The 18,486-nt window shown below is 49.3% G+C and overlaps 1 protein-coding gene across 7 annotated transcripts in view; it reads left to right on the forward strand.

Moving 5' to 3' along the window:
• The window catches only part of CBFA2T3 (CBFA2/RUNX1 partner transcriptional co-repressor 3), a 66,016-nt gene that overhangs the window by 22,930 nt on the left and 24,600 nt on the right, over positions 1-18,486 (forward strand). For all 7 annotated transcript variants that reach the window (XM_033156973.1, XM_033156976.1, XM_033156978.1 and 4 more), the window contains exon 2: positions 12,619-12,765. In XM_033156973.1, coding sequence (XP_033012864.1) covers positions 12,645-12,765 — 121 coding nt within the window. In that variant the 5' untranslated portion in view covers positions 12,619-12,644. The remainder of the gene's footprint in view (positions 1-12,618; positions 12,766-18,486) is intronic.

Consider the following 18,486-nt stretch of genomic DNA (forward strand, 5'->3'; position numbering starts at 1 on the left):
ATCCCCAGTTTGCCGCCAGCACTGAGTGCTTGAGCTAACACGATCCAGATGGAGCAGCTCCGTCCCTGGTGAGCATATCGGGGAGTTGTTCTTGGCCCTGCTGGCACCGGCAGCTGAAGAGCAGGAATGCACAGCCTTTATTTGGAAGGAGGCAGTGGACCCAGCGCTCCCCCCTACCCCACATCTGGATTTCATTTGCAGAGCATGAAACTACGCTGGGATTTCAGGCCAGTGCCGGTTTAACCCTTTCCTCCTGCCTCCCTTCCTCCCCCAGGGTCAGAAGAGGGGAAAGGGGAGGAAGAAAGAGGGAAAGGACTTTCTCCCCCCCCCCTCCCCAAGGATGTTTTGCTCCTGGTGGCCAAGGCGTAGGGTCCAAGACAGTCTTCCCTAACTTGGAGCCCACTTGGACTAAAACTGCCAGCAGCCCTAGCCATCTGGTGGACAGCAAGTTGGAGAAGCCTGGCCTAAGACATCACTCCATGCACACATCCTGGGCATAGTTAAAACTATGGGATTTGTTCCCACAAGAGGCAGGGATGACCATCAACCTGGTTGGCTGTAGAAGAGGATTAGGCAAAGTCATGGAGGAGAAGGCTACCAATGGCTACTGGGTATGATGGCGATGTTCTGTCTCCATGGATGGAGGCAGTATGCCTCTCAATACCAGTTTCTGGCAATCACAAGTGGGGAGAGTTGCTGCAGCGTGCAGGTCCTGCTTGCAGGCTTCCCATAGGCAACTGGCTGGCTACTTTGGGAAACAAGATGCTGGCTTAGAGGGGTCTAACTCATCAGGTAGGCTCTTCTTATATTCTGCAAAGGATGGGGCTGGGGCACAATGCTCAGACTGCACCATGGGCGTAACCAGATTTTTTGTTTGGGGAGCAGGCTTTTGTTAGGGGTGGGGGCAGAACCTCAGATTTGTATTGATTGGGGGGCAGCTGCCCCCTTTGGCTACGCCCATGGGCTGCAACATGGCTGCTTTAACGTTAACCTGGAAAAGACTGCTACCCCAAAGTCATTGCTTCGGCTTCTTGAAGACTGGGAGGGTCAAGCCATCAAATGCAATGCAGCTTCTAGCAAGCCATTTGCAGGGATACAGTGAGACTGGGTTGATTTATGCAGCCACCTAGGCTGTGCAAATCCAACAGAATGAGGAGGTGGAAACCTGAGATGAGTGGGCTATATGATTTCAGGGTGCTGGTGTGAGGGTGGGTATAGAGTGCTTTCCTATGAATATTATTATTATTATTATTATTATTATTATTATTATTATTATTATTATTATTATTTTGTGAATATTTCTCCTTTCACTTTGAAAGCTAGTGCAGCAGGGAGTGATCTGGGCTGTCAACAATGGGCTAGATCTTTACTTGCAGGGAATTTATGTGCCCTTTTTGGTTTTGGTTTTAACTGCTGCTACCTGCCTTCAGCCTGAAGCAGTACAGTTGACTTCGCCAGCTCAGGGTTCTTCCAGCTTACTGTGCTGCATGTGCTGCTCCACTACAAGGTGCAAGCTGAAACGATACAGGAGATTATTGTGATACCTGACTGGAATGTGTCCTTAAGCCCTGATAATGCCTCTTGCTTCCTTGCATGGAGGATAGAGAGGGCTGTGTGAGCATGTATAGACACAAGCCTACTGTACAAAGGGGGAAAATTGCATGCACTACTCAACCCACTTTTGCCTCTGGCCCCACCCACCTCTGGCATGTGGCCTCCAAATGGTTGCCTGGAAAGGAAAGTGGCCCTTGAGCTTAAAAAGGTCCACTGCTTAACACTCTGGCTCACAATGCTGGTCTCACAATTGCTACCTACTGGGGTATAATAGACTGACCGGACCCCAGTCAAGGATGTAGCAGATTAGACTGTCAGATTTGGCCATGTCTTGAACACAATCTGTCCTCTATTATAACCACCATGTGGACACCCTCTGGTATTGCTTCCAGCTGCTGGCTGGGGGCTGAAAGGAGCCCAGCTGCAATGGATGAAACCCACCCTTGACTGAAGCAAACCTTTCAATCACAGTGGAATGAATGAGGAGGGGGAAGGTGGGTGGGGGAGAGAGAGAGAGATTGGGATTTGCCCTTCTGTTCCCACTGGGAGGTGCAGGGTGAGGATGGGCGGCCCCCTCGGTCTGGAGGAGGAGAAAAATAGAAATCCTTTCATTTTTAGATCCTTGCCTTCTCTGCCTAAGCTCCGCAGCTGCTAATGGAAACCAGATGTCGGAAGGCAGACACACAGCTCTCCGCAGTTGGGACAAATTATGCGGCTCTTTTCCTCTTCCCACTCCAGCCCCACTCCCCAATTCCTTTCCCACCCTAAGTAAGAGGCAGCTCATTCCTTCAGCCTCTGAGCCATCGTGGGGAATCGTGGTGACATTTAGAACTCCTGCTTTAAACAAAGGAGAAGCGAGACTCATTCCCAGCTTCTCAATATGAGAGCGTTCTAGGTTTGGGGTTTTGTCTCTGCAGGCACCCCCTTTCAGTTCATGCACAGGATCTCCACTCTGCACCATTAAGTCCCCATCATGATTGCTAATCTCGCACAGACTGTGCATAAACTGGTTGGACTTGGCTGGCTGAAGCCAGGGCTCCTAAGGAATTGGCCCAGTGTGCAAGCAACCAAAAAGAAGCTCAGAAAATCATCACGGCAGGCCAGGCGAGGTTCCTGAAATCGAAGGGAAATGACACAAATTCTCATTGGTGCAAACAAGGCTGGCACCTCTCCAGTACAATCCTTAACATGCTGCTTTAACACATGGCTCGTTGTTATCAGGCATGTATATATGCCACTTTGCAAGCACACACACACACACACACACACACAGCCACAGAACTCAACACCATGAGATTCTTAACAAGCTTCTAGCTCTCATGGGTCATGCTAGGCAAAACCTCCAAAGCTGGAGAGAAGGGGGGAGAGAGTAAGATTACCAGGGAGCAAGAGTTCAAAGCTCATTGCCCTATGCCGTCCTTTGAGGGTTCAGAGAAAGAGCTCATAGCTCAGTGGAGGAACACCTACTCTTTTAACTTGAGGAATAAATAAATGCTTCAAACACTGTAGGGCTGATCCCTGGCACAGATTCTGGAGACCACGGTTCAAAACAGACAGTCTTTTGGTTAGAGTGGCACCATAGCTCAGGCTTACCTTGATGGTGCAAATAGGCTGGCTTCTGGAGAGAAGCTTGATACCTACTCTGCTCCGCCCCAGGCTTTTTAGTTTGGCAGAGGTTGGCAGCTAAGCCGAGGTTGGGCTAGCAGCTTCACCCCCATGCATTTAAAGCATATCCCATGTGTGTTTAAAACATGCAACTTCCCCCTAAAGAATTCTGGGTTCTGTAGTTTGTTAAGGGTGCTGGGACTTGTAGCTCTGTGAGGGGTGCCACCAGTATGTGGGTAGCACACAGCTCTACTTCATAACATCTGAATCAGGAGTGGCTGCGAAAGCTCTGGATTGGTGTCTCATTGCCATGGTAGGGCCAATAAACTGTGCTTGAATCCTGGGGAGATAGTGGCTTTTGGAGTGGGTGGTACCCATGTCTGGGAGATAGGCAGGTTACCTGTTCTGGATGGAGTTGCACTCCTTATGATGGAGCAAGTGCCATAGCTTGAGGGTACTCCTGAATACATCTTTGCCACTTGAGGTCAACGTGTCCTCTGTGGCTAGGAGTGCCTTTGACTGGCTTTGTCTGGTTCAACAGCTATTGAGTTCCTGGACAGGGATAGCCTGTAGCCCATGCGTTGGTAACCTTGAGGCTGGATTACTGCAATGTGCTGTGTGTGGGGCTGCCCTTGGACCTGGTTTGGAAGCTCCAGCTCTGGTACAGAATGTGCTGGCCAGATTGCTGGTGGGGCATCTGGCTGACAACATGGGACTCTGTTGCTACAGCATCTTCACTGGCTGCCCATCTACTACCAAACCTCTTTCAAGGTCCTTGTATTAATTTACAAAGCTCTGGACAACTTATGCCCAGGGACCACCCGAGCCCTTATATCCCAGGTCGATCACTGAGATCATCTGCAGGAGCGTAGCTGGCCATTTGTCAAGTAGGGGAGGCTCATTTGACAGCAACAAGAAACCAAGCCTTTAAGTGTCATTAGTTCAGTATTGTGGAATCCTCTGCCAACAGAGATTCAGCAGGCACTTTCTGTTTCAACTTTTAAATGCCTGCTGAATCCTTTTCTATTCTATCAGGCTTATGCAAGCAATTAAGAATACTGTACATTTTTTCCACAATAGTTAGCTGATTTCTGATGTTAACTTTTTTGATTGTTTTATCGTGTGGTTTGATGTACAACTGTTGTAAACCACGCACTGTGATGATTTTTTTTTTAAAGGAATAGCAGCATATATTTTTTAAATAAATAAACAAACAAACTTCAGTTCTCAGGATTCTTTGTGCGAAGCCATGGGCTTTAAATGTGCATTGGATGGGCTTTAAATGTATGGGGTAGATCAGCCTAACTTGGTGCGTTGTCCAAATGTGGGACTGTAGGTTAAATCTCTCCTCCTTAACCCTGATCTGTAGCCAAGGTTTGGGCTATGGTTAAGGAATGACCTTAACCACAATCCCGGGTCAGAGAACATACCAATCCAAACCTTGGCTGGGCTGTGGCACCTAAAACACCTAGTGAGGAGCAGCCTAGTAAAATTAAGTAATGCCAGGCTCTGCATGTTGAAAAACTGTTGAAAGACTGGTGAACCTCTCCAGGGAGATGCTCCGCAGTTGGGATGTCACAAATTAGAAGTCCTGCCTTGGATCACTGGCACCACACCTCCAAAAGCAGAGGGACTTACAGGAGGACCAGTGTCACCTAGTGGTTAGAATAAAACTGGGGAGAGCAAGTTCAAATCCCCACTCAGCCATGGATCTCACTGGGTGATGCAGGCCCCTTACTCTCTTTCTCTGCTTCAGCCTAACCTACCTCACAGGGTTGTTGTAGGGGTCAAACTGTGGTTGGATGAGAAGGAGAGAAGCATGTATACTGTCTTGATCTCCATGGACAAAATGCAAGATATAAATATAAAAAGTGTTGCAGGTTGCTACATTAATATTGTGAATCAGCCTTTCCATTGTGGTTTGCAACTGCCTGATCAGAGTCTGGGATCAGACAAAAGAATGTTAATATTCCTTAATGGTCCAGGAAGGGCAGCTTTTATCTCTATATGGAAACTAATTGCTCAAAGTGGCTTCTTGATAGGGAGGCATCTCTGGAATGCGTGGAATGGAGAAGGAGATCAGAGCTTGAAAGGTGACCCTCTGCATCCCCAGCAGAAGAGATGAGGGTGGGAGAGGGAGGTGGCAGTGTGCCCTACTTTGCAGAGGGCAGTCCTCTGTTTGAAGGGCTGCCCCTGTCAAAGTGAAATAAAAAAAGAACTCTAGGAAGGGATAGCAGCTGGGACTCTGAAGTTGCACAACAACCCTGCATAGTAGACCGGGCAGGTGTCACACAGATCACCTGAGCCCTTACATTCCAGCCCGATCAATGAGATCATGGGTAGGCAAACTAAGATCCGGGGACTGGATGCGGCCCAATTGCCTTCTAAATCTGGCCTGCCGAAGGTCCGGGAATCAGCGTGTTTTTACATGAGTAGAATGTGTGCTTTTATATAAAATTCATCTCTGGGTTATTTGTGGGGCATAGGAATCCGTTCATTTTTTCTTCTTCAAAATATAGTCTGCCCCCCCCCACAAGGGACAAGGGACCGACCCCCTGCTGAAAAAGTTTGCTGACCCCTGAATGAGATCATCTGGAAGAAAGCTGTTAGCTGTCCCCCATATCACAGAGTCCCAACTGGCCTCAACCAGTGATCCCATGCTGTGGAGAATCGGTAGGCACCCCTGATTTTAACTGTTAGACATCTGTTGAAGACCTTTTTATGCTGACAGGCCTGTGCGGTTGTTTACAATTTTCTTGAGTCATTTGAACGATTGTTCTGCATTGCTTTAAATCTCATGCCACTGTGCAGCACTCTGATCTTTTGTAAGGACAGAGGAAAGAAAGTACATCTTCACATCAGCACATAGTTAAAACTATGGAACTTGCTTCCACAGGAGGCAGCATGGGCGTAGCCAGGACTTTTTGGGGGAGGGGCAGGACCAACGTGATTGGTCAGTTAAGTATTTCTATTGCTTTACTTGATGCCCCCCCCCCCCGCCTGCTCTTGGCTACACCCATGGGAGCCAGTGATGGCCACCAAGCTAGATGGGTTTTAAAAGAGGATTAGACATATTCATGGAGGAGAGGGCTATCAATGGCTATTGGCCATCATGGCTGTCCTCTGCCTCCATAGTTGGAGGAGGCAGCAATGCTTCTGAATAGTAGTTGCTGGAAACCCCACAGAAGGGGAGAGTGCTCTTGTGCTTGGGTCCTGCTTGCAGGTTTCCCAGAGGCATCTGGTTGGCGGCTGTAAGAACAGGATGCTGGACTACAAAAGTCATAGGTCTGATCCAACAGGCTCTTCTTACCGTATGTTCTTATGTAAGAGGGCAGTACATAAATACTTTTATTTTTTTTAAAAACAAACAAACATGCTGTGCTCCAGTTCAGGCCCTGACCATTAAGCCAGCCAGTCTCCGTTCTTGCCATCCTTTTGGATGCAGACTGCAGCATCCCATTTCCCAGCTGCATTGGCTCTTCTTGCCGTGTCCCAGATCCATTACCTCTTTGCTGTCTCACAAGGATGACAGGACTCTGGACATGCCAGGGCTTCTGTGGGCTCCCATCTGCTGTGTGAGGCTCTCAGCTGCTGTTTGGCTCTGCGCTGTCACTCAGGACAGTATTTATAAATAAAGCAGGAAGCATTGGGGGGGGGGTCAGCGGCCCCGCACCGTGCCAGGCTCCATTCTCAGGCATCGATAGTCGCAGGAATGCTGTCATCAGTCAGAGCGATGCACAGTATTTCACATGATGCTTCTCACCCCTCAACACTTCCAAAAACAGCACGGGATAGCAGAGAGGAGTGGAACATTTATAGGAGCAGACCAGCCTGCAAACAAACAGGATCTGGGCCCCCAGAAGGACTTTGTACTCTGCCAAGGCTTGGTGTTAAGGCTGAGCCCTGGAATATTTTAAATGGCAGGGCTTAGCCCTGAGACATGCAAACATGTGCAGAGTGCAGTGGCTCTCCCAAAGGTCTGGGATCAGGGTGAAAGGTTTCCCAGGCTGAAAGTCCAACGTCTTGCTAGCCGTTGCCATTAAAGGAATTTATATACCAACTTACATTTCGGGGGGGGGGGGATACCAAGGCAGTTCACACACAGAAAAATAATAAGAATAAAACCAATTATCGTAAGTACATCTAATGGAAATACATGAAAAAGCAATGACATTAAAACATCCAAATATAAAATATACAAGGCTTTCAAAACAGCATAACAGTTAAAACAACAAGCAAAGCAGGAGACTCAAGCAGGGAAATTCTTATCTAACCAGGTGTGTCTTGAAGGAGCAGCAGAATGACAGTACGGATGGGGCCTCCGATATTTTAGCAGGCAGGGAGAGCATTCCACATCACTCACACCACCAGTGGAAAAGCCCGCTTCTGTGTTACCACAAGCCAATAATCATCAGGCCATGGCAAAAAAAAAAAAAAAGTTTGCATCTCTTGGGCTCTCAAGTGCATTAGAAATTCAACAGTAAATCTCAGTCTGCACAGAGTCAGGAAGGGGACATAGCTCAGCAGGAGACATTTTTTTAAAATGTGCACATTTATTGTGTTTTGTAGAATGGTCCTCATTCAGTGGGAGAACACCTGCTTTGCTTGCACAAGGTCCCAGGTTGAATCACAGCGTCTGCAGGTAGAGCCAGGGGAACCCTTCTTTTGCTTCGGACCTTGGAGATGCTGCTGTCAGTAAGAGCTGAAATGACTGAGCTAGATGTGCCAATGGTCTGACTCGACATAAGAGGATTGTAGCTCAGTGGTAAAGCAGCTGCTTCACATGCAGAAGGTCCAAGGTTTAATCCCTGGCATCTCCACTTGGGATGGGATGAGAATGAACCATGACTGAAACCCTGAAGAGCCACTGATGATTGGTGTCAACAGTGCTGAGCCAGGTGGATGAATGGTCTGGCTCAGTATAAGGCAGCTTCCTATGTTCCCATTAAATGAGCTCCTTTTTTTCAGAGTCACGAGGTCTGGAGTCCTACTTTAATTTTAGGGGAAAGGGTGTAGCTCAGTGGTAGAGCACATGCTTCAATCCAGGGCATCTCCAGGTAGGACAATTCTATGACTGGGAGAGACTCCTCTCTGAAATCCTGGCAAGCTGCTGCCAGCCAGTGCAGGTAATATTGTCCTAGATGATCAGCTTCCTATCTTCCTATGCAGCTTCCCGTAAGGCAGCTTCCTTTTTCCCTGTGCCAGTCGGATAGACAAATAGCTTCCTGCATTTCATGCAATGAGCCCTTTGCAGAAGTCTGCATACATTGGAAAGACAAACGGGTGCCTAGATCCCAGCCCCATGACGTTGTGCCTTGTTTTCTCTGTATGCTGGCCAAACTTTGCAGCAACCATAATATATGTCTTTTGTGTTGTCCCACAGTCCCTGCACAACATCTTTCTGCCCCCCAAACCTTTCCTGTGTGAAACTAGCCATTCCTTACCTCGTGGCTTGGTTCCCTTGGGTGTGTTTCGCTCAGACATGTCTGGTGCACATTTCCACCACTGTCAGCTGCTCCTGCGAAGCAATTGCAGTTGGGGGATACACAGCCAACATTTTGCCTAGGGAAAAAGAATAACAACCGAAAAAGGCAGGCAGACTCTGCAAACAGAAAGATCTGCTTTCTGTTTGACTCTAACAAACATTCCAACTGTCCATATTAACCAAAGCATACTGTTCTCAGGCTACCATGTCTATTTCAAACTTGACCCAGATCTATTTCAATCTGTTGGTTCCCAAACTGTGGTCTGTGAAAGACATGCAGGTGATCCACAGCATGTGTGTAAACATACAGGTAAAAAACATACAACGTCCAGCACAATGCATTACAATTGCCGCAGCAGGCAGAAAATAATGAAGAGGTCTGTCAAGACCCTCAGCAATTGAAAATGAACCGAATTGAACCCTCTGACCCAATGAAATCAATGAACCTACATTAATTATGCCCATTAACTTCAATGGGTCTACCCTGAGCAAGAATAGCATTGGCTACACCACAGTATGTGTTGTCAGGGGGCTGCAAGGCTTCCATGATAAAAGGAACCTATTTTGGACGTTGCTCAGAGGCGTTGTGACTTGGCATAACTCTGCAGGCTGAACTCTGTGGAATTGCAAACAGGTTCTGGGGCTGAGCCCCTGGGTTGACTTGGCTCACATTTTAAGGGCAGATCCAAACCATAAATTTAAAACACACCTGACACACTTTAAAGTGCATGACTTCCTCCCAAGGAACCTGGGAACTGTAGTTTGTTATGGGTATGGGGAGTTGTGGTTCTGTGAAAGTAAAATACCATCCCCAGGATTCTTTGGGAGAGGTCATGTGTTTTTAATGTTTGATTAAAGGCAAAGGTAAAGGGACCCCTGACTGTTAGGTCCAGTCGCGGACGACTCTGGGGTTGCGATGCTCATCTCGCTTTACTGGCCGAGGGAGCCGGCGCTTGTCCGCAGACAGTTTTACCAGGTCAAGTGGCTAGCATGACTAAGCCGCTTCTGGCGAACCAGAGCAGCGCACGGAAACGCCGTTTACCTTCCTGCCGGAGCGGTACCTATTTATCTACTTGCACTTTGACGTGCTTTCGAACTGCTAGGTTGGCAGGAGCAGGGACCGAGCAACGGGAGCTCACTCCGTCGTGGGGATTCACGGGGATTCGAACCACTGACCTTCTGATCGGCAAGCCCTAGGCTCTGTGGTTTAACCCACAGCTCCACCCGCGTCCCTTAATGTTTGATTATATTTATGCTTTTATATGTGTTGGAAGCTGCCCAGAGTGGCTGGGGCAACCCAGCCAGATGAACGGGGTATTATTATTATTAAAATGTCTAGTGTGGATCTGCCCTAAGCCCTGTGTCCGGTGTAATCATGGCGGGAAAAGATTAAGACAACTTTGTGGCATGTAACCTCCACCGCCGCCCCCCTCCCGCTGCAGCAGAGAGGACAGGCCTGCTTTGCAATGCCAGGAAAGGCTTCGGAGCCAAAGGGACTCCAAGCAGGCTGGGGAGTCTCCTCTCCGTCTCCTTGGCCTCAGCCGAAGCTGATTTATAGCCGGCAAAGCTCGTGTTTGTTGGCCCGAACTCAGCTGCATGCTGGGAATGGCGTTGAGAAGGAAGGCGGCCCTGCTGGGGCTGAGGTGGTTCTCTCCCTGGCTCCTCTCCAGAGTTCTTTCCACAACGTGTAACTCTTTGGATGCGGGGTGGAGGGGGGGGGAGAAGAGAGCTTTCAACAAATATGGAAAATGACCCACACTGAAGTCCCGGCATGGGGGTTTCTTGCAGATGGGGTGGCCATTGCCTGGGAAAGCTGCTTGCACCTCCTGGAATTGTGGCCACAGCTTGGCATTTTGGGAAAGGGCTTTGTGCAAGGCAAGTTATCGGTGCAGGGATATACCCAGGACCGAATCCTCTTCCCACCCTCGCAGAGTTGAAATCAGGGCAATTTATTCATCATCACTATCATTGACAAGTAAAGGATGACTCTTGGTTCCTTCCGCCCTTGGCATTGCTTATTGGCAAAGGAACACAGAGCTCATCAATGAGCAGGAGGAGCGAGAGGGAGGCACTCCAAGGGTGGCTGGCAAGAGGGGCTCTTTCTAACTGGCTGGGCGAGCGGATGGTGAATTTTTTAAACTGCAAGCATTTAAGAGAGCTGTTAGTTATTTATCTGTTGCATTGATATCCCAGCGTTTCCCTCCAAGATGCTCAATGTGCCCCACATGGTTTTCCCCCCTCCTCAATTCCTCCCCTTGACAACCCTATAAGGTAGGCTAGCCCAAGGGGCAGTGACTGGCCCAAGGTCACCCGGTGGGTTTCACAGCTGAGTGGGGAGTTTGAACCCTGGTCTCTCCCAGGCCCTAGTCCAGCATTCTATAGTGGCTCTCAAATTGAGATGATGATCAGTTGCTAGGGTTTCCCTAGGGGTGGGAGAGAAATTTGATTCATTTTGCATTTCAAGGCGAAGCTACTTAATTTGCACTATGTGAAACAATATGCAAACTGAAACATAGCAATCCTTCGAAAGCCACACTTCTCTAAATTTTGCAGTGCAGTTCTCCAGCTAAAGTATGGTGCACAAAAATGCATATATACTAGGGTAAAGTGTCCATGAAAATGTAAATACCAATGAAAATAGAAATGCATTGTTTTAGGGGAGATCGCTTTGCAAAAATGTGTATACCTATTAGGCAAAATTGCATATGAAAATAGGTATATCAGGAGAAATTCCCATCAATATACTAATGAATTTTCATGGTAATGTTTTTAAATGCCAACTAATGTGGAAATGTCGAAAACTCTGCGAACCCCAGTGATATCTTCCTTTGGCTAAGATCACAGCTTTATTTAGCCTGGACTGTGCACGTTGTGTGTGTGTGTGTGTGTGTGTGTGTGTGTGTGTGTTGTGTTCAATTAATCGTGCAACAGTTGCAGTGCATTTGGAATGCGACACAGATTAGAGTTTTTATCAGCTGCGCACCCATCTGCAGAGAAGCTCTGTGCTGGTCTCATGGAGGCAGTGTCACCTCGAGGAGATGCTGGCTGACCCCGAGCCAGGGCGGTGAAGGGGAGGCTTTCCTTCTTTGGTCCTCATCTGGGTCTTGGCAGGGCCCTGCCGGCTCGAGTCTCAGTGACGGAGCGCCACAGCTGCCCTCGCACTTGCGCTGAGCCATCAAACTCAACTGCATCCTCTTTACTTTAGGAGAGAGAGAAATGAACTTGGCGGCCTCCAAAGTCAGAGGCAGGTGCCTTTTCTTATGCCCAGCAGCTGTGGGCTGGCTGCTCCTTTGCTATTTACCTCTCATCTCCCAGCCCACCTCGTCCCTCCCATCCTGATAACACTTCCACAACTCACATTCATCACCCCACAAAAACAGGATGGCTTTATGGAACCCCTGAGCGGTTCAGAGGCTGCATGACACTGAATTGCGGCAGGGGCGACCGCCAAGGGATGGCCATTGCCTTTGGGGCTTCCTTGTGTGAGCTTCTCAGGAGGAGAGGATCACCTGGTCAGTCACAGTGGGATGTAGGATGCTGGACTAGATGAAGCTTCGGTCTACTTGAGAAGGGCTCTATATATGCATTATATACATTGCTTTTGATGTTGCAACATGGGATCTGCAACAAAACATTGCAGTGCTCCAGCCATGCCCTCATCAGGGATACTCCATTGCACATACCCCCACCGCAGTTTGTATTTTTATTTCTCAGCTGGCGCTGGGAAATTCCCCATGACTGCTGAGCTGTTTGTCTGGGAGCATGTTTGCTTGCTGCTCAGGAGGGAATGTGGTCCTCAGACTGAAAATGCTTCCCCATCCCTGGTGTGGCTGAAGCAGGCATCAGTATGAATCGTGCCTTCCCCGTGCGCTCCCATCCTAAACATTCCCTTTCTTGTTTCCTGGGCAGCATCTTTGCCTCTGACTCTCCTCACCTGTACTTCCTCCCCTCCCCTCCCTCTCTCTGTTCTGCAGGTAGTACGGAGACCAAGGCAGCAACGATGCCTGACTCACCGGCCGACGTGAAGACGCAGTCCCGATCCACGCCCCCCAACATGCCACCGCCGTCACCAGCTGTCACGCAGGGAGCAACGCGACACCCCACCTTCACACCAAACCCTAGTGAGTAGTCAACACCATGCCCAGCGATGGGCATCAAAAACCAAAGGAACCAGAAACAGTGGCCAGAGGGTGGAGGTGGGGAATCAAACGTCTCTCCTGATGTGGTGTACAATTATTATTATTATTATTATTATTATTATTATTATTATTATTATTATTATTATGTTTACACCCTGTCATTCCTCCAAGTTGCTCAAGGTGATGTACATAGTTCTCTTCCTCATTTTATCCTCATGAGAACCAGGGGGCAGCTGCCTCAGGTAGCGGAATCCAAGGTAGACACCACAGCTAGAGAAGCAAGGAGAAGCAGTGGCTTCCAGCTTCTAGTGAGATCCCGCAAGAGCCCTGTTAGATCATGCAAAGGCCTCCAGAGGCCTTGCACAATCATTCTGAGACCCTAGTATATAAGGCAGGGTCTCCAAAGGCCTCCACACAACATTTTGGGGCTCTTGCAAGATCTTGGTGGAAGCTGGAAGCAGCATTCGCACAACCAGGGCCGTCTTAGAGGGATCGGCCGCCGTGGCGCGGCGATCCCTCGGCGCCCCCGGCGTGCTGCCTCTCCGCCCACCTCCCAGTGCTCCAGCTGGGGCTCCGGAGGGCGGCCGGCTTGCAGCCCGCCCGCCGGTGCGCGAGTGCCCGCCTGTGAGGGCGGGTGCGGGTTGGGGAGGGGGCGCCCGGTATGCCGGCGGGGGCGCCCCTGGGGGGCCCGGCGCCCTGGCACGCTGCGCCACCCAGCCCCTATGACGAGACGGCCCTGCGCACAACTCTGCTAAGCGAGGCTTGAGCTTCCCCATTGCTGACTTATCAGATCTGCCTGTGCTCTATCCTTGCGGCCTGTTTGCTTCCAGAACTGAAGCAGACTGAAAAACTTTTATACGCTCCCTCCCGCACACATGCTATTCCCACTCTGCAGTGACCTGTACAGCAGGAACTGTGAGCTGCGGCTGTTCATTAGCCTTTCTGAGAGGCAAAACAATAAACAAAAACCCGACCCAAGCAGAGGATGCGCTTAAGAGGACTTTGCAGAAACGGAATCTAGCCAGACCCATTTCCCCACTTTATCCGCAAGCTCTTTTCCTCTGGTGTGGCGGTTCCGGTTGTCATCAGGACCCGGAGCTGCTTCAGATGCCGGGGCGGGTGGGTGGGCTTGGATGCTGTCCACCTCCACCCTCGCCGCTTCTCGCCTCTTGATGCATCGCCTTTCAAGCGAATGGCAGTGCCAGATGGCACCACATTTGGAGTGCCAGGAAAGCAGCCCTCCCCCTTCCCCGTTGATGCGGATGCCAGCCGTCTCCGCTCCTGCTGTTCATGAGCGATGCTGCGATTTGCAGCCAGAAGGTGCATAAGGGAGTAAAAAGGGAGAGGGCAGTTGAACCCCAAGCAGACAGCAAAGGCAACAGCAACACTCAGGATTATTTTCAAAAAGGACAGGTGCCAGGGGCCCAGGCCTTCCTAGAATCCAGACCTCTGGGCTGTAATGTAAGGTAATGCAGATCTCAGTGGGAGAGCATCTGCTTTGCATGTAGAAGGTCCCAGGTTCAATCCCCACTAGCATCTCCAGGTAGGACTGCCTGAAACCCTGCAGGGGCCCTCCCTGTCAGTGCAGACAATGCTGAGCTCAACATACCAATGGTCTGATTCAATATAAGGCGGCTTTCTATGTTTCACTGTGTGGATATTCTGCAAGCAGAGCAAACTACTTTGCACATGCTCAGAGGGAAGATAGTTTCACCAGAGCCATGGTGTTGAAACTAGATTCCAAACCCTGTTTAAACAAGGCTGCAGAGCAGTAAATTTGAGCATTGCATGGCTTAGCTGTAGCCATGATGAAACCACACCCACCAAGGGATTTCCACCACTCATCAAAGGCCTGCCCTACCATTAGGCAGGGTAACTAACTCAGGCAGCAGGTGCTGGTGAGGTAGCAGTAGCAGCCTCCGAGGCCGTTCCCTTCTGATAAGAGGACAGAACTGTGTCACCTAACCTGCACCCAGGAATGACCCATTCTGGTTTGCCTCCTGAGCAAACCGAGATATGAAAGCTAGGAGATAAATGGCACCTTAAACCTAGGTTATGGGTGCAACAACGGAATGTCTAGGCGCACTTTTTTATAACAAGAATACAAAGCTGAAAATGAATGAACTGCAGCTAAAATCAAAACAAAATAAAAAAATAAAAAAATTCCTTCCAGTAGCACCTTAGAGACCAACTAAGTTTGTTCTTGGTATGAGCTTTCGTGTGCATGCACACTTCTTGCAGCTAAAATATTATGTTCAGGGTCTAGTCTATCCCTGCCCACCCCTTGTGATTCCACTGCCTGAGGTGGCTGTCCCAGTTCGGCCCTGCCTGCACCCCATAAACTAGTTTGCTGCCTTCAAATTGCCAGGGCTGAAGGGGGATTCAGTGGCCAGCCCAGGCAGCCTGTGTATGTGCAGGTGTGTGTGTGTTTGTGTGTGTGTGTGAGACACCATCTCCTCCTTTGCCTCGGGCGGCAAACATGCATTTCTCTTGCCTGACTAGGGTCACCCCCATTTTCAAGGGCCCGTCCAGTTGCCCGCCAGTGCACAATGCACAGTTTGCATTGTGCCACAAGTGCAGCCTAAGCAGCAGGAAGGGAGTCTGTGCGCCCCACTCCCTTCACAGATGGGAGCCTTTCCTCCATCCACAGATAAAAGATCCAATGGCAGATGGGCGGCTATATCCGCAGGCGCAGCACATCGATGCCGAAAGCCCTAGAAATAGTTGTGACTATAATAGCCAGCTCCCCCAGATTCCTTTGCCCTTCAGCTGCAAGGAAGCCACGCAGCCCGGGTCAAAATTAACTTCTTCTTTCTCACAATCAGAAAGAGCAACACATGCCCACCCACCCCCCTCACCTCCACATTGGGCTGCAAAGTCTCCTCCCTTCTGAAAAGAAATGCCTTTGTGGAGGGGGGGGGTGGAGATAGTCGCTCTCTGTGTGTCCCCTGCCTCCCCGATTCTGAGTGGCAGTTCCAAGTCAGCTCCAGCCTTTGCTTTTTTCTTCTTCTTCTTTTTTGGAGCCAGATGTTCTCTAATTAGAAATCGGATTCTGTTCGTCTGTGATCTGATGGGGTTTGCTTTTAATCGCTCTCGGTAGCAGATGCAAAGGCGCTTTTGAGCCAGTCTGCTGTGTTTTCTGAAAAGGGTCTGCTGCTGCTCTCCCCTCCTCCCCCTCTCAAAAACAACAACCCTTCTTGCAATAGCTGACCCTGGGAGGACTAGCCTTTCCTCTCCCCCCCCCCAATCCCCGTCCCCATCCCGCCGCCACCCCACAGTGATGCTGTGTATGCATTTAAAGCGCTTAGAGGTTAGGGAAGAGAGAAGGATTGGAAGCTGTGACTTTTGCACTTAATTCGAGTGGATATTAGCAAACAGCTGGTGTTGTGCCCTTACTAAGAGCTCTGCTAAGATGTTCAGCCTAAACTGGGCAGCTTTAATAACCACCTAGCCTGATGGTTTGCCACCCGAGAGCTATGGCAGAGACTTGGCCCATCCCAGGATCCCGCAGCCAAGGAGCAAGACGCCAGTGGCAGATTTCCCAGCCAGATGGTGGCTGCTGAGAGCACACGGATGCGCAAAGGAGGACTTGGAATCTATGAACTGCTTGGTTCCTCTCTCCCCAGGTCCTTTTTATGGGAATTTTCCCAAGGAAAGCTATATGCCAGAGTTATCTTTCCAGCTCTTATAACAGGGGTCAGCAACCTTTTTCAGCCGTGGGCTGGTCCACCATCCCTCAGACGATGTGGTGGGCCGGACTGTATTTTTTTTGGGGGGGGGGGAATGAACGAATTCCTATGCCCCACAAAGAACACAGAGATGCATTTTAAATAAAAGGACACATTCTACTCATGTAAAAACATGCTGATTCCCGGACCGTCCACGGGCCAGATTTAGAAGGCGATTGGGCCGGATCCGGCCCACGGGCCTTAGGTTGCCTACCCCTGCCTTATAAGCTCACTAAGGATATTTTGTAAGCCAGGGATGGAGAAATCAATGTACAAGGAGGCAGGTCCCTGCCCAAGGAGCATACAGTGAAGAAATTTGACACTGGTGAATTTGAAGGAAGGAGAGGCAGGGACAAACAGGGGAGCCATATATGGTTGTTTCAGTTAAATAAAGGAAGGCTTGTTTACAGAGTTACCATTACAACATAGGGCATGGGAACCTCGGACCTGTTGTTCCCGCTCTGATGTCAACAAGCAAGTTGCAGTGGTTACTAATGATGTCCTACCTCCCCTTATGCTGGAAACTGCAGCAGGGGAGAGTGCTGTTGTTCTCAGGACCGGCTTGCAGGCTTCCCAGCAACATCTGGGAATGGACACAGTGAGAACAGGATGCTGGACCAGATGGGCCACTAGTGGGCCTGATCCAGCAGGCTCTTTTTATGTTCTTACATAAATTGGTTCTGAACTTGACATGCTTGTCAGTTCTGTAGCCCAGGATCCCTTAATCCACCTGACCCTTCCTTGCTGACCCTTCCAAGCCAGTCCTTCTCCTTTGTTCTTATGTCATAGTGAACCAGGCTTGTTGCATGAGGAAGCGAGGGGTGGGGGTGGGGAGGACACCACACACATGCTCTGTAGATTTTCTTTGCCACATTGGTGGAAATCAGAGGTGCTCTACATTCCCACGCTCCTTCCTTCTCTTAATTTCTGTTGTATGTTTTTGAATCTATACAGCACCCGCCAACCTGGTACCCTTCTGCTGTTTTAGACCACATCCCCCATCAACCCCAGCTTTGCTGGCTGAGGCTGATGGGAGTTGTAGTCCCAAACAGTTAGAGCATACCAGATCAGGAAAGGCTATTCTATACTTTCCAAGTGTTTGTTAATATTGACGATCACGTCACTATCTTGTGATCAGCACCGTATGCATTTTGCATTGTCCGTTGTTATAAATCTTTTCTGGTTTTAAATTGCTTCTATTTGTTGTATTTTATCTGGCTAAATCGCTTTGAAATTCTTCTACAAAGCGACTGATACATGCACTTAACTAATAATAATTAAAACAACAACAATACAGCTGTTGGAGAGCTGTTCACCAGGCTTCAGCACAAAGTCCATTAACCTGGAAAGTGGGTTGTTGCCAGGCAGATTTCTTATCTAGAAAACAAACAAACACATCCACATGGTTGTCCTTCCTAGAACAGTTCCCATTACAGCATGGAGCTGGCTTTATGGCATGCATAGCTATAGATCAAGGGTGGGGACCTATCTCAGTCTGAAGGACTCATTCCTTTCCTGACAACCTCAAGGGCTGTATGCCAGGGGCCAGAGGCAAAAGTGGGTGAAGCAACAAATGCAAATATTAGCATCCTACTCTAGGCAATTTTCTACTCGTGCATCCCTCTCTAGCCTCCATTCGGATGAGCAAAAAGCATTATCAAAGTTCAAGGACACATTCCAGCTGGAAAAAATATATTCTCAGGGTGCGAAGCAATGCCAGTGAGGTGTGTAGTCTGGGGAGAGTTCTGAGGGCCAGAGGCCTGAAGGAGATACCACCCACCCTCTCCATCTGCCCACAGGCACTCTAGGCACTTGTGCAAATTTGGGTCCCCAATCCTTTTGAGTATCTGGCAACAACACCCCTAATCAGCAGGCCAAAGAGCAACCATTTGTGAGCCTCAAATACCATCAAGACAGTGAGTTGTCAGCCCCCGGCTCCTTCAGTTGAGATAATACCAGACCATCCAACATTTCT

Source organism: Lacerta agilis, chromosome 8 (genome assembly GCF_009819535.1).
Source record: "Lacerta agilis isolate rLacAgi1 chromosome 8, rLacAgi1.pri, whole genome shotgun sequence".
NCBI classification, from domain to species: Eukaryota; Metazoa; Chordata; class Lepidosauria; order Squamata; family Lacertidae; genus Lacerta; species Lacerta agilis.